This window comes from Platalea leucorodia (assembly GCF_965183815.1).
Source record: "Platalea leucorodia genome assembly, chromosome: 5".
Classification (NCBI taxonomy): Eukaryota; Metazoa; Chordata; class Aves; order Pelecaniformes; family Threskiornithidae; genus Platalea; species Platalea leucorodia.
In genome coordinates this window covers 10,236,081-10,252,932 of record NC_138827.1, presented here as the reverse complement: position 1 = coordinate 10,252,932, position 16,852 = coordinate 10,236,081, and the positions used below count along the sequence as shown (strand labels likewise).

The 16,852-nt window shown below is 41.6% G+C and overlaps 1 protein-coding gene across 3 annotated transcripts; it reads right to left on the bottom strand.

The window, feature by feature from the left end:
* Nucleotides 1-2,664: 2,664 nt before the first annotated feature.
* On the bottom strand, nucleotides 2,665-16,847 carry LYRM1 (LYR motif containing 1). Of its 3 annotated transcripts, none has more exons than XM_082313675.1 (4): nucleotides 16,734-16,847; nucleotides 9,406-9,564; nucleotides 8,272-8,364; nucleotides 2,665-6,619 (listed from the first exon to the last, which is right to left on the bottom strand). In XM_082313675.1, the coding sequence occupies exons 2-4, from the start codon at nucleotides 9,562-9,564 to the stop codon at nucleotides 6,503-6,505; spliced, it is 369 nt and encodes a 122-aa protein (XP_082169801.1). In that variant the 5' UTR covers nucleotides 16,734-16,847; the 3' UTR covers nucleotides 2,665-6,502. The 3 variants fall into 3 exon arrangements, with proteins under 3 accessions (XP_082169801.1, XP_082169803.1, XP_082169802.1); XM_082313676.1 differs by having other exon boundaries at nucleotides 6,539-6,619; nucleotides 8,206-8,364; XM_082313677.1 differs by lacking the exon at nucleotides 8,272-8,364.
* Nucleotides 16,848-16,852: the final 5 nt, after the last annotated feature.

The window sequence follows — 16,852 nt, the reverse complement described above, 5'->3', positions numbered from 1 at the left end:
AGAAACTACTCTTAACAATTTAGACTAAATTATATTTGGCACCTGTAGCAAAAATAAAACTTTTTTATAAATGTTACAGCACAGTCATCCAAATAGACAACAATTTTTGAGAAGAGAATCATGTTTCAGAAGATCTATAAATAAATTAAATTAATTAAAATTGGTCCTTTAAAAGAATTGTCTTTTCTTAGGCTTCATAAGAGTAACACAGATACTTTGCATTTTTCATATAATTAAAATTAGCTGAAATTTACTACATACTTAAAAACCACTGTGGTAATTAACACATTTTTGAATGGCTGCATCTAACTGTTGTTGTTATCACATTAACAATTCAGATCACTAGTTAGGACACTGCGGCATCAAAGATAACAAACCAGTCACGAGCTTCCTCTTATAGGTGTTTTGCATTCAAGCCAAAGAGGCTGGACCTGGCTGTTAGATCCTTCCCTATGGACTGATCAGTTCAGTCATAGAATCATAGAATCGTTTAGGTTGGAAAAGACCCTTAAGATCATCGAGTCCAACTGTTAACCTAGCACTGCCAAGTCCACCACTAAACCATGTCCCCAAGCACCACATCTACCCATCTTTTAAATACCTCCAGGGATGGGGACTCAGCCACTTCCCTGGGCAGCCTGTGCCAGTACCTGACCACCCTTTCGGTGAAGAAATTTTTCCTAATATCCAACCTAAACCTCCCCTGGTGCAACTTGAGGCCGTTTCCTCTCGTCCTATCACTTGTTACTGGGGAGAAGAGACCGACCCCCACCTCGCTACAACCTCCTTTCAGGCAGTTGTAGAGGGCGATAAGGTCTCCCCTCAGCCTCCTTTTCTCCAGACTAAACAACCCCAGCTCCCTCAGCTGCTCCTCATAACACTTGTGCTCTAAACCCTTCACCAGCTTCATTGCCCTTCTTTGGACACGCTCCAGCACCTCGATGTCCTTCTTGTAGTGAGGGGCCCAAAACTGAACACAGTACTCGAGGTGCGGCCTCACCAGTGCTGAGTACGGGGGCACTATCACCTCCCTGGTCCTGCTGGCCACACTATTCCTGATACAAGCCAGGATGCCATTGGCCCTCTTGGCCACCTGAGCACACTGCTGGCTCATGTTCAGGCGGCTGTCAACCAACACCCCCAGGTCCTTTTCCGCCACGCAGCTCTCCAGCCACTCCTCCCCCAGCCTGTAGCATTGCATGGGGTTGTTGTGACCCAAGCGCAGGACCCGGCACTGAGCCTTGTTGACCCTCACGCAGTTGGCCTCGGCCCAACGATCCAGCCTGTCCAGGTCCCTCTGTAGGACCTTCCTACCCTCCAGCAGATCAACACTCCCGGCCAACTCAGTTTTGTCTGCAAACTTACTGAGGGTGCATTCAATCCCCTCATCCAGATCATTGATAAAGCCGATACTAAATAGAACTGGCCCCGATACTGAGCCCTGGGGAACACCACCTGTGACCTGCCACCAGCTGGATTTAACTCCATTCACCACAACTCTTTGGGCCCAGGCATCGAGTTGCTGGTCTCAAAAGGATCTTTCTATTTAGATTTGAGCTTATGCATGCAAGTGACTGGTGACAGCTTACCTCTCGCTGCTGAGGCACTGCTGAAAGGGAAGCTGGGGCAACAATAGTAATCATTCTTAAAACATTAAAATGAAGAGAAGTTGAAATTTGAGGATTGAGTTCCTCCATCCTTCAGATAATGCTAGTCTTGCAAACACAGTCCTCTAAATTAAGCCATTTTAAATAAAAAGCCATATTCACTAGTATATGCTAGCTAAATTATGTTATATGCAGATAAATTACTTATAAACTGTTGGAAAATACGGTGGGATAGCTTGCCATGTGGATTTCTTGTTAATGCCTTTTTGTGAACAAACACTAATGGATAGTTTATTAAATGACACAGTTGTGGTTCTTGTGAATATATAGCGGCTTTGCTACTACATTGTGTGCAATGTCCTTGTTACTGTGTTGATTTTCTAAAAGCTTCTTCTGTGTTAATGTTTAGATTTGAGATGAAGGCATCTCTTAGAATGCAATTAAAGATGTATTTCAAGCTTTTGTAGATGTGACCAAAATATATAGGTAAGAGAGAAGTCTGTAAAAGAGGGTTCATGCATCTGCTGGTTGCTATGCCCCCTTTGCCAGGGAGCGGGCATGGCTGAGTTGCTTTAGTTGATGATTACTGAAGTACGTGATTTCCTGAGCTGCCCTTACTATTAGAGAAAAAGTAACGGAATTTACTGTTGAGGGGTATCTGTCTTAGAGATGTTTTTTCTGTGGTTCTTTGAAATGAGCTTCCCAGCCTTATTTCCTGGACATTGTTTAGACCTTCCTGAAGAATGACAAGCTGGCTAAACATTGGAATTCACAACCTTTCTTGGCTGAGATGCATTAAAAAAAGGCAACTCAGCTGTTAGTCGGACATGATCAAAATGTGCAAAATTTTTGGACAAATGAAGTACCTTCTAATAGTAGTATTAGAATTCTTGGCTTTACAGGTTTAATATTTCCATTTTTTAATTAGAAACTCTCATTAAAGAAACCACAGAAAACACCTGTAATTACTGCAAATCATAGATCCACAGCCTTGCTAATAACTCAAAGCAGATGGAAAAAAATGCAGTATACAGACATTACAGAGCAAGACATATTTTTTCCTTAAAAATAGCAGAGACAGATTTTCAGTTAGGTGTGCTGTAAGACAGATAGGGTTAGTACATTTTCTTAGGAGATGGAAACCTTTCTCTTATCTGTACAAAAATCCATTTCAGAAACAGAAAGTACTATCTCTGTTGATTTTAATACTTTTGGGCTGTTAAAGGGAAAATTATACAATGAAAAAGCAAAAGACAACACAAAGGCCCCAAATTCTTCTACTTAGGAGTTCCTATAAGCTAGAATGTTTTGCCTAATAGGATTAGGAAAATTAGTGAAAGGTGCAGGTCTCTCCTGTAATTAGCATTCTTGAAAATTAATTTATAGGTATGATCAAATAAGTGACCCTTCTGTCTGTGGATAAACGATGTATGTTACTGACATAATTTCTGGTGGATACATAGTAGGGCCCCAAGAGAGTGAGGTCCAGGTTGCCTTATTTTATCCAGATCTAAAAAGCATTACAAGAACAAAGTTGTATTAGTAGGCAGATAGATCAGATAGATACCCTAATCTGTCTTAACCTGTTTCAGTTCTGTGATACTTCCCTTGGAATAGATTGGGTCACTGCTGCGACTTAATGAGCGTTTCCTCACCCCTAGGCAACACTGAGGGGGTACATTCAGTAAGCAGGTGCCAAGTCTCTCTTCTTACATGATTGTGTGCTTGCTGCTGTTAGTGTTAATTTTGGTTTCATAAGCACAGGGCTTCATAAATTACAACCTTACTAATGATGGAGTTAGGGACAGAATTGCCAGAGAGGAGGTGTTATTTAGATATTCAAGGCCAGATACCATGCCAAGAAATTACTGCTGCACTGCCTACCAGTTAGCTTGCAGGAGTTTATGCAACTGACTCAGGATTTTTATTTCTAAAGAATATAAAATTCATGTCATCTTTTTATTCTAAATTATTATAAAGCATCTCCTGACTAGTGTGATAAATTGGAAAGAGACAGTATTTACTGGAAGGGGAGTAAGAGAAAGTTGAGGAAGTACGGGACAGAGTATATACTGACTGATTGAATCCAGTGCATTACAAACTCTTGAGAACACAGAGGCGTTTTTGGACAACATCTTTTTGCAAGTAAAATTAATGATGTGTAGGAATGACATATTGCACCATTGCTGGGATACTTCTTGACGGAAGTTATACGGTCGTTGGAATTTAATACAATGACTACCAGTTGAGACATCTGCCTACCTGCTGGACTGAGTTGCAGATGAAATTTTTTAATGAAACTCCCTCAAAATGGTAATTTGCCAGTTTGACCTCCAAAACCAAAGGGCTCTGTTTAAGGCAGATTCTCTTTTCCATACAGAGTTTAACTTAAGCTGTGAAAGAAGGGTTTTGCTCTCCAGACTGGACAAAAGAGCTGATCTAATCCTTCCTTTAGCTGAACAGCCTGAGGTTTTAACAAATTTCAGTCTTTGCCTTCTGGTACTGGAAAATAATAAGGAACAGGCACTAGTTAAAAATTTCTCAAACACTTATTTTGAAAAATTAATGGGCGTTTAAAGCATCTCAAATAACGTGATGCTGTTACTGCAGTTCAACTTCCTGGCTTTTCAGTTAAGCAAGTGGCTACTCATTTGAGTTACTTAAGGCTACTTGAGCCTTTTTAAAATTGCGTATTTATGCTTCCCTTCAGAAATAAACTCAAACTCATATTGTTATTTCAATTTGGTGTAAACCTTCTGGAATTTTAGGGATGTTCTTTTGAAATAATCTAAATCTTACGGTATGTGCTCAGGAAAGAGTTCTGACTATTAATACAGACAGTAAATTTAGACTGTTCATTTACATAGCTGTTTATTCACCTGATGAGTCACAGCATCAGTACCTTCATTAGTCACATGAATTTTAACAATTAAAAAGATTCAAATGATAGTTTAATGACAAAGAATGAGCCTAAGCCTCCATTCAAAACCCTTGTCTCTGCACATTTTGGGGTGGCTCAGTTGACACATCTCTACACTGGTGTATCAGAATGAGGATAGGAAAAGACTGTATTTGGACTTCTTTCAATGAAGGATTAAGCAGTGTGTATAATCATGTTATTTTGTACCGTCTTTATTCCAACCCCCTTTTCCTAGGCTAAAGGAGTTTTGTTTTGTGTCTTCCTGGCAGCAGTAAATTTGCAAAGCTCCCACTGACAGGCAGAACAATGGCATTTTACATGTTACTTCCCACGTGAGGCATTCCCAGGAAATAATTATATAGCAATAGATACCTTGGTGGACTGGAGCCATAAAGGGTAGTGAGAAATGGGGCTAGCCAGTACCTGTCATGCTGACTCGCTGTTCTCATTGTTTCCTTGTATTTTCTCATCCGCTTGTATTTTTTTCACTCTTACAACTACATTCTTGGGGGACAAACTGTCATTCTGGTCTGCACATGACCAGTTTTAACTTATTTTTAAGGTAGACAAGAATATTTCTTTGCCATTGTCTATTAGGGCTTGGAGAGTTTAGGATGAGTTGCAGAGCTCAGAAGATGAGATTTCATTGGTTTTGCCCACTTTAATAGGAAATAATACACACTGCATTTTTCAAATTTGCTTTTTTGCCACCGTTAACTTCTGGTTGGAATAGGTCACTGCTTACACCCTCTGTCCTTCAAGCAGCTGTGGGCTGTGCGTACGTACAGTGTGGCTCTTGTCCACAGCTTGGTCTCATTGGTACTACTAGCCTGAAGGACAGAAGGCTCCACTAACTTTCCTGAAGAGAATTTGTGAACAGCCTGGTAAAGCCAGAGGACTCAAAAGGAGCCAAAACAATTGGTGGCCAATGAGGGGGAAATTAATTTCTTTTCACTTCCATTCACGAGGCACCTACAAAACAGAAATACCCCTCGAACTTAAGAGACTGAAGAGATAGTTGCAGATACTTTCTTTTAATAAAGTTGGAGTTCTGTCCATAATGGAAGAGTTAAAACCTAACACTAAAATGATTGTTGAGAAAGCCAGTGTGCTGATTATGTTGCAAAGCTAACCATGTAAAAATGCACAGTGGAAACACCCAAAGCATCTTAAGCTTGCTCCCAGTGATACCCCGAAGGGAGAGTTTTCAGTCAGTCCATACGTGGGAACCTGGGGAACCCAACACTGGAATGTTTTACTCCGAGTTGTGTAATGGCATTCCAAACTTTGCATTTCACATCCACACCCTCTCCAAAGGAAAGGGGAAAGAAAAGCTGACATAGAGGCCACTCCTCTGCAGCTTGCAAAGAGGAAAAAGGAGGAGTGGTGGCATTTCTGGTGTCTCTTTGCTACTGTCCATTTAGCAACAATACTTCACTATAAGGACACTATGAAACTGGAACATTTCTCCAGGGGCAACAGGCAGAGCAGGGACAGGAGAAGAAGGAATGCTGCTGCGTGATGCAGTCACTGTATTCCCACTTGCATTCGGAAACTCTGGAGGCACTGTGTCTGCTTGATTCTCCTGGACTTTCTTGATTTTTGCTGACCCTTACACAAGGCACTGCCTTGAATCACAATTGAGCATGTATAATCTTCAAACCACCAGAGAACCCTGCTATAGACTAACAGAGTTTGAAAACTTGCTGTAATTTGTCCTGATGTCAAAGTAATCTTCGTATCACACCTCACTCCTTCAGAAGTGTTACCTTTATTGATGAGTGAGTGGTTGAAATGTAATAAATACTAGACCAACCTTATCCATCATATGCAATGTATCAGTTAGCTCTTTGGCCTCAGGAAATGTGTGAGCAAGTGACCAAAACAGCTTCATTCACAGTTGTGCACACAAATCACCTGGATTACAGTCCACCGCTTAAACGATGTGCTTACACATCACAGCTTAAATGATGGGTTATGAAACTTCATCATGGGATTTCAGGTATATTGGCTTAGAAATCTTCCTTAACTTTTCCTGGTGTCGCAACATACGGCCTTGTTTATGGGCAAGACCCATAGGAGGCAGATGGATCTGGAAAAGAAAATCCCACAGGTTAGGTGCAAATTGAGAAGCTACAAGAAAAAGAAGGCATATATACAGACTCAAATAATTTCTTCACACTTTGGAGAGGGCAACTGTACCATCTCAGACCAGGTTAGTAGATTTCTAGGAGGAGCGCTTTCTGAGAAGTGGTTAGTGGTGTAACTTTCAGACCCTAAATGTTGTGTTTATTAAAATCCGATATATTTTAGGCTTTAGTAACCTTGTTTTGTATCTTGATATCAGACTGTAATGATAAAATACTTGTTGAAATAGGACCGCTGACAATGTTCAAGAACAGTAAGACCTAGAAAACCCTAAAAATTCCTGAGTAGATTTCTTCAAGCAATGTGTGCTTAATTCATACCTAGCTAACAAGTCACACAATAACCCCAAACTGTATGTATTGAAAGACTGCCTTCTTATTGTATGATTATATATACCATATTAAAATGCACAATCAGTGTCATTGACTCCACAAGCAGAAGAGCAATAGGTGACAGGCTCTTCCTTTGATTGACAAAGTCTTTATATTTCATAAGACTGTTAGTGGGAGTCATGCAGTTATATCCCCCCCTAAGTGACTGAAAAATGTAGGTGTTAGCAGTCAGATGTTATTGTTGCTGAGGCTGTCATCTTGTAAGATAGCTGTTTAGGTGCAAATAGTAGTAAAAGCAGTGACTAAAGCAGCAATAGACATTTCTAGAATCTGAAAAATAATGATCATCCAGTTTGTGTGAGAGAGCTGATCTAGGACTGATCCTTTGGGATTTTGAAGCCACTGCAGAGCATACATTTTAAGCCCATTTCTAGGAGCATTGCTTGCCAGATGTGCATTGTTATTCTGTATACTGGAGAAAAAGAAAAAGCTATATGCGAAACAGATGCTATCAGTGACCATATTCTAGGCAAGCATCTGATGAAGATACAATTTAATTTTGACCATGGCTGCCTTGATCAGGAAACTATAGATGTGAAAATGTAAACTAATCAGCAGGAGTAGAGAGGAAGTCTCTGTGGGAGGCAGCATAAAGTACTAGAGACAGAAGTGACCGGGCAGTGAGGAAACTATACTGAATGGTGCAACAGAAGACATTGCTGCGACTTCCAGCATTTCGGTACTCTTGGACATGTTTTTCTCTAGGAACAGGGGAAAAGCAGCAGCAGCATAGACAGGTGTTTTATAAGACCTGATTTATGACCAGGAGAAGAGTTACCAGTAATGTAGGCTATGAAAATTATTGTATCTATGGCAGATGTAATTAAGTATTTTTATTCTCTTATTCTCTTTTATCATGTGGAAAGATTAACAGATTTGATTCCGTTACTGTCTTTTTCACATAGTATGATTCCTTGGTCGGTCAAGGCTGCCTAAATATTCACAGGCCTTGGGAGTTTAGCTCATGCAACTCCATTTATGCTTTGACTCATTTTGAGAAGAAATTAGCCAATTTACAGTGAAATAAATGGAGAACATTTCAAGATACATTTGGCTTATTTGGCTTATCTGATTTAGCATAGCATTTAAATACTGGCTTATCTAAAAATGCAGTGTGGTGACAGTGATGTGAACTTACAGTTTTATTGTCCAGTGAGAGCTAAGTGGGTATAGCTGAAGACTTTGTGACTAGATTTATACTCACAGGTCTCGGGTAGGGGATGTTATAGTGAAGTCCAATTTCTATTCTTGCCTCACATTCTTCTATACACTGCTTAATCAACTTTGGATCCGTTACCTAAGATCATACAAACGTTTTGTACAAGTACAGCAATTAGCAATTGGAAGCTCCAGCATAAATGATGCACTGCCACATGACTTTCTTTAGCTTTTTTTTGGCAATCCCAAGGATACAATGATTGCATTTTTCACATCCATAAAAGGTAACATTAGTATTTGCCTTGACTCAACAGTTCTGGGCTTGATGGCGCTGGATATTAAGGCCCAGACGCTGTCACGACTGAGGCTATAGAAGGAGGATTTTACCCAAACATGGTACTTTCTGTGTAAAACGACAATACACATGTAAACTACTAATGCATCCATGAAAAAAACACTCACCTATTCGTCACTCTGCAAGGTAGCTAGAGGAGAAAGGGAAGAGAATCCTTGGTCTACATTCTGTTATCATCCTATCCAGAAACTCCCTTTGAAGTCAGAAATGCGGTGTAAATTGTGACTTAAATTCATTTTTTGATTTTGCATTACCTCAATTTAGTCCCAGGCCAAAACGGGATATAAATAAGTATTGTGATCTTGAATTACAAGAAGGACCTTTGATTACTGTGGAGTGTGTATCACCCCTTTCAAAAGGGGTTTGAAATTTCTTCCTTAAGAAAAAAATTAAAGTGGTGCTTTTAAAAGAAGTGCCAATAATTGTTGCTTTGAAAAGAAAAAAAAGAAGAATAAGAAGCTACTGAGCTCTTTGCCATTGCATGAGTAATGATACACTTAGCTAGCTTTCTAAAAGATAAAAAGCTGCTTCAATTACTTAGGCAGTATCTTTGGAATTTAATTTTTTCTTGGCATGTTTTTAGTGAACGCTTTAGACCTTTTAGACTTCTACAGTAGTTAATAAAGGGCTGAAATGGTTTGAGTTTTCTTATTACTATTTCAGGGTGAAATTTAAACTATAACTTGAATATACTAGCATTTAAGGTGAATGAAATTTTGGGAAATCAACTCTTATATTGGTATCTTAGCATCCAATCACTGAGACAGTGCCAAGAGCAAGAGGAGAATCATTCAGAAATTCAAAACTGTAAGCACACCCACTTACATTTTTGTTTTTTCGGAATAATGTTTTGGCTTCGTTTTTAATGTACTCTTTCTCTTTAATAGTTTCTTCTATCTGCCCTGATGCCGATTGCCATTTTTTGGCTATTCGGAATATCTTGCGGTAAAGGCCAAGAACTTCTTGTCGAGTAACCGGTGTCATCTGAAAAAACAAGACAAAACCCCATGAACATTTGAGTTGCTAAAAGGCCAGGAAGCAGTACAGTTTTTCAGACAATTGAATTAGTTTAAAAATATTTCCACCATCTAAAGATATGCTGAGCTATATGAAAAGAACTGAAATGGCTGTAAACAATAATTAGCTGTTGAAAGCTGAAGACCCAGTCCAGAAAAGTATTTAAACTGATACTTAAATTTGTCTCCAGTCAAACTTGCTCAAAGTTAAGCACTTGCTTTAGTGCTCTGCTGAATCACAAGCCTGGTACAAGACTGCCCGGGTTGTGTTTCACTGCTATTTTGCAACTGCAAACATTGGGCAAGTCACCGAAACTCTGAGCGTCCCCCTTCCTGTGGAATTGTCATACCAATGCTGACCCTATCTTTGCAAAAGCACCTTGAAATCTGTGAATAAAATACCTGATAAAACCACCACGATATTGCTGAAAACCAGTATAGGTTTCAGAGGCTGAGCGGCTTATTTGTGATACCATGACAATATGTAGGAATGATTCAGCTGGGGTTTGATGTGATGAAAAGGTGATGAAAGCTATTTTATCTAAGCACTGCAGGAGAGGCAGACTTAACTTTGGATTTAGGAAAGTCCTGAATGTCTTGATTTTCAGAGAGCTGTGTACCTGCTGAGCCCACTGAATCAGCTTCCAGGTGCGATAAGAATCTTGGTCAGAAATCAAGACTGAAATCCTATTCTTATTCTATGTAGATGAGTATTTTATCATGTAAGTGGTGGCACTATTTCATCCCAGACCACAACCATCCCCGAGACAAACCCACTGCTGGAATAACAGCACTTCTGACATGGATTAGATTCACAGAAACAATGACTTCTGCTTTAGGGACGCCTTACTGTCCAAAAGGAAGATGCAGCGGCACTGCAAAGTAAGCGTATGGATGCAATGAGGAACAAGCGTCAGGGACAGGACATTATCTGACTGTCTCAGGATCCATTTGCCAGCCTGGAGCTCTAGCTACCGTGGCTGAATCTACCCTGAAATCAGAGCTGTGCGCTGGGAATAGCTCCTCCGGAGGACACTTTGGAGCAGGGTAATTCGGAGAGCCTGACCTGCCCTCTGGAGGAGCACGCTCTCCCTCGGTGACGGAGGAAAAGCTGCTTCCAAATGCCTGCACCCCAACTACTGCGGGCGGTTTGGCAACGTGGCTACCACTCATCTCCTTGCAGTCTGTGGCAATTCCTGTTACTGTGGGTAGCAGAGGAGGGTTTGCAACCAAAGTCTTCTCAGGCCGTGCCGTTCTCAAGCGACTGCCTCCACCACAGCAGCCGACCTCCGCTAATACTGCAGTACGGTCCTCCTGGGGCTTCAGGCAGTCACACCGTCTTTGCCTCACCAAAGTCAGAATGACAGGTGCTAACCTGAAGACAGGATTTGGCCCATAGTTCTTTTTGCTAAAAAATCCCAAACTGTTAAATCCTAGCCTTTTTTGTCTTAGCTGTTGCTATCATCTAAAGGCTTTTTGTTGCTTCATGAACTCTGTTAGGGATCTTAAGAAGTACAGGCATAAAACAGTTTTTCTCTGATTCTTAAGAGAGACCATTTTTATTTTGCTATTTTAAAACGTTTAACCAATCATATATTTTTTCCCCAGATACAAAAATGATTTCTAGTAAAAGTTTATGGTATTCCTAGGAAACAAATAGCCACAATAAAATAGCCAGGTATTCCCAGCTCGTCAAACACTATGGAATAAATGCTTCACTTTATCCACTCTACAGCTCCATTTCAGGCAATAAAATTAGTCATATACGAAGCTACGCATGTACGTGTATCTGAAAAACCATTGCTTCCCTCTGTCAAGTGCATATTTTGTACAGAAAATAAACAGTTCAATTACAAGGGCTGACCTAGCACAAGCTGAGTCCCAAATCATATCCTCACCTAGGGCCCCTCCTGGCCTCACCCCTCGGCTTTTATTTGAAGGTGTCACCTCTGGTGGAGCTGGTAATGCTCTTTGTTCCCTGCTGACAGCTAATAAAAGGTAGTACTGCACTAGAAAGCTTCAGCTTAGGTTTTCATGTAATCCATAAAGAAAATAAGAGGAATAATGTCATGGGAAAAAAATGGTTAAAATACAGGTTTAAATTCTGATCTACGCATGGGACACTTTCCAAGGCCACAGCTTGGGACAGTGCGTGCCTTTTGCTCAGAGCTGTAGAGCTGTAAGCACACCTGTCGCTTTTGGATTTTAAACATACCGAGAATCTGTTTATAAAGATTTGGTTTAAAAGTTTAGAACCAACAATTTTTTTTCCCCGCTAGCTGCTTCCGCTCCCCCACCTAGAACTTATTTTTTCCTTCTTTAATTTCTCAGTGTTGGAACTGATACAGAACTATGTAGCCCCCCTCATCTAGGCATGGACTGCACTTCTGCATTATTGCTCTCCTTCCCACATATGCTAAATGATGCAAAAGACATTAAGCAGCTTTTCATATATACTCAGTAACCAGCTGCTCCTGTGGCTCATTTAGTCAATGATTTCTAGCATTACAGACCTGCTCACAAACCATTTCTGCAAAGATACATAAATGACGGTGTGAGGGGCCCTTCACCGATAGAGGACCCCGTCTATCACGGGAAAGGATGAGAGCAAATAGGACAAAATTCAAAGCCTGGGTCAGATTCTGATCTGAGTGGGAGTGTAAATAGGGAATAATTCCACCAAGAGGAAAATGACTTCCAATTTAAAATGTTGTAAATGAGATCAGAATTTTTTTCTTTGGTATAAACAGAGCCCACACCGACAGAAATGTAAGTGACGGTACAAGTCATGTATCAGGTGTAATTTCATCAAGTGACACTAGTTTTATTAGTTTTGTGGGTGTGCAAAATGATTCTGAGTGGGACAGAAAGCAAGATAAGGGAGGCTTTCATGTCCTTGTAGTTACTCATCTTGCAACTTACATCTTTGGCATTTAAATCATAATTATATTTCACATCTCTGGAATGCTAAGTGGATGTTACACCACTTTCCCACTAACACTCATCTTGTGGTAGTCACACCCATTGTTTAACTTCTACCACCCTTCATTTCATTGCAGAATACAGCCCACAGAGGTTAACCACAGGCGTTTTTGTCAAAAAGTACAGGGCTATTGTATTAGCTGAGCAAATTTCAGGTGTTTACTGCAACAAACCAAACCAGGAAGGGTCAAAGGTAGGTGTGTACGCACAAAGGTATCAATGGGAGAAGTGGTAGGTTGCAGGCTGGGTTTGAGCTGATGATTGTTAGAATTAAGCCTTTGGAGGGAAGCCAAGCGTTGCCTTCCAAAGAAGCATTTGCTGGATGCTGTGGCAGGGTTCTGACGATGCAGGGTTGTATCGTTCTGTTTGATCTACATGCAAACCCCTGTTATCGGCATGCAGATCAAACACATGAAATATCCCATTGTATCCAAACTTGCAAAGGAGGCTTGAGCAGTTAATGAGTTACTACATGATGAAGACGTAGACTTTTTTCATTGTTAATTAAAACAAATAATCCTTTAGACTATAAAATGTAATAACAAGTTTTTCTTTCAGGAAACGCATACACATTCCTTTGGATTTTTATATGGTTGACCCAGAAGTTCAATAATCTGAATAATCAGTGAAACACCATTTGTCTTTTGCTATTTGCAGGTTTGTTTAGAATTTAAATTAGAAATTTATATAAAGATAAGGAAAGGAATCTGTCAACTGCACTGTAAAGCGACCCCAACAGTGCACTGTCAAAGCAAAGTTAGGACAGAAGGCAAGCTGCACGGAGACTGACTACTTATATACGAGCAGCTAAATTACAGCTGCTTCCCAGCAAGGGATGCTTGGCTAAGAATGCGTGTCCAGCACTCTCCTCCTATCTGCACAGCTCCTTTGCTCAAGTTGTAAGTCTATTTTATTTCACCTTTTCTTTTCAAGTCAAGCATTAGCTACTCTCTTTAAACATAAAATCTGCCAGCAGCGAGTACATAGAAGATTTTAGGAAAAAAAGGGTGAAAGTAATAGCCCATGGGGAAATAAAGGATATTTTAAAACAATAGATCTTTTCTTTTACATCCCAGCTAACTAGGGCACGCATTAGGAACACACACTTAGTGCTGATGCTGAAACCATATTGGCTCAGGGGAGGAGATGGTGGGCAACAGAACTCTGCGTGAAGTAATTTGAAAAAGCGGCTTTGAACTTCTCAGATGTAAAATGTTTTATTTAGGAGCAACACAACTTCTATTTGACAGCTGGTTTGCTACCGGCAAGGAGTCCTAAAGATATAATGACAAACTGCTGGGCCGATTGCCTTCTGAATCAAGCTATGATCACATTTCTGTTATGGAAATAAATGACATAATTCAAAAGCATAGTGTATCAACATTATAGTATGGAACATCATCAGCTACAGCCTGTATGACAACCTATATCTCGTATTTTCAAATGCGCTCTTTGGGTAACGTTTATTTAAAGAGATGCAAAAAACTGTGCATATCTGGCTTTTTTTTTTAAAGAGCTAAATTATACCACTTAGCTAAAGAGTGACCTGCAGTCTCTCTCCTGCTGCTAATGCAACAGATAATCAATCAATCAGTCCTTTCACAGCTAGCCACAGCAACTAGAGGTCAGTAATCCATGTTCGTCTTTTGTGCAAGTCTGCGGTTCTTAAGGCAGCGATGAATTTGGTCTATCATTTCCTTGAGGGACAACAACTGAAACAACGAGTTCCTGTGGCACAGGGAGAAGGGGCCACAGATTGCTGTGATAGCTGGGCAGGTCACATGCCTTCCAGTGATACCAAATTTCAAAATCCTGTTTCCACAAAAGTAATTTTATCTTCTTTTACTCAAATCAACGACTTAGTGGCCTGTGACAGCTAGTACCTTGCAAACATTGGCCACACGTGGCTGCAGTATGTACCTGGCAAAGTGAAAACTTCATTTGATTTTCATTCTTGATTGAACATTCATACTTTTTTAAGATTCAGCCAAAACCAAATCATAGCAAAACTTCAATCACAGCTAAAATATTCCATCTCCACATGGTGAAAAACAAACTAAAATGAAAGATCATATTCTTCCATGATGGTGTTACATCCTCATATCTACCAGTGACACGAGCCTGTAAAGTTCAAGACATTTCCATCAAGGATTAATTTGACTCCAAGTATTTCTCACTGTTTCCATCTACAAGCAGCAATCATAAATTTATGCAGATTCGGTGAAAAAGAACCAAGTTACTACATCAAGTTATTCAGTAACGATATCTGAAAGCAAGGTGACTTTCACATGGGTTTAGATTTTGTCATGCCAGTATCTTTCTGCTGGCAAACTGAAGTGATCTGAAACCCTGATCTGAAACAGCGATCGACACCTCTGAACCAGCCTCTCTTGAGTCTGTACTTACACTGTTCATCAGCTGGGATGAGACCTCTGCCATTCTATTCATGCCTCAGATTTCTGACTGAACTTGGATCTCTTTTAAGCTTTCTCTTTTAAGCTTTCTCTTACATATGGAGCAGTCTTTTGATCAGAAAAAGGAAACAGCGTGCAAAGAGAATATAATTAAATAGTAAAAGCAAGAACTTGGATTTTATCACTGGTTTTCCTATGTGATTTCAAATAAGTGAAACTGCAGAAAATTTGGATTCTACAACATTCTCTTCATTTGAATAAATGAAAGTGGAAACTCTTAACTAGTCCCTTTCGATCACAGAGTTTTCATTCTCTTAGTCGGAGGTGGTCGAGGCATTATCTGGTTTTAGTAGGACATACCGACTCTTGCTCTGGGAGTGCCTCCTGTGATGTAGTAGCCTCAGGAAGAACAGAAATGCTGACTTAGACCGTGGAGAGGAGGGGAAACAAAAAAATTGCTTTACATATTTCTTGGCTTTCTCCTGAAAAGCATGCAGTGTCCAGGTAAACTCTAAAGCAATATGAACTTGTCTCTAATCTTGTGCAACCCTGTAGTTCATGCTTTTATACATTTAGAACCATTTTCTCCTCCTTTGTGTTTAGTTCTCTGTTACAAGCAGAGAAAGTGGTTTTAATGCAGTGCAACAAATTTAGCAGGGAAAATGAAGTCTCAGCTATCCTTGGGTGGCCTTACTTATATAATATAGAGGCATACAGAAATACAACATGGACACAAAACCCAGTATGCATTTATGCACCTTATTCATACCTTGGCTTTGACCCAAATGCAACTGAATGCATGAATAGAAATATTTCCCAGCATTGGAATGGTTCCCAAACTTGAGAACAGGTATAAATATTAATGCTAGCAGAGAAACAATCCTCCCTACCCCCTTTCTTACGTTGTTCTGTGGGTCACCTAATAGAACTCATTTCATGAACCCTCTGCTTCAGTTTCCAAATGCTTCAGTCCCAAGACGTCGATAGATACGATTTGTAGTCACTATTTGAGAACTAGAGGAGGGCATGTATTGAAAAAATTTGGTTTTTGGAAATCAAGTGCGTGAATCCCCTTCAGATTTGGGAGTTTTGAAACAAATCCGCACACAGTAGACTCCCCCGAATGGTGTGTGGGTCAGCCTTTGGGGCCTCCTGCCTCCCAGGCAGCAGGAGGGCAGAGGAGCACAGGGTCAGGGGAAGGGCCCCTGTCTGTCCCAGAGCCTTCTCCCGTTTCTGTGGTGGGGACGGGATGGGAGGACACCGCCCTGACATCAGCTCCAGGCCGGCAGCACCTGCAGGCCCAGGTGAGAGGTCCAGGGCTCCTTACGCACGGGACCTTCTCCACGGCAGCCGGGCCATCCCACAGCCATGCCTGCCGCCGCGGGTGTCACCAGCCAGGCACGTTCCTCGCTCTGGGGGTCAGGCCTACCCCGGCAAAGGCCGGGGCCAGGCAGCAGAGAGCGGCTGTGGGGCTGGGCAGCCCCCCGCCTCCCCTGCGCCGCGCAGGGCTGGGGCCAGCGCTAAGATGGCGCTGGCCGCCCCCTGCCACTGCCCGCAGCCGCCCGGCCGCTGGGGGGCGCTGCAGGCGCGGGCGCCCTTCTGCCCCCTGGCGGCCGGGACGGCACTGCCCCCGCAGCCGGGAGCAACCACCGCGTGAGGCGGAGGGGGTTGCCCAGCCCCCCCAGGCCTCCGGCCGCTCCCCTCCCCGCCGGCTTCCCCGCCCTCCGCCCCCTGGCTTTACCTTCGGGAAGAAGCGCGCCGAGGCCCCGCTCCCCGCCTTCCTGCGGCGGTTCCGCCCCGCTGGGCCCCGTCCCCCCGTTTCGGTGGGCGACGGAGGCGGCGACCCGTTGCCCTCCCTGC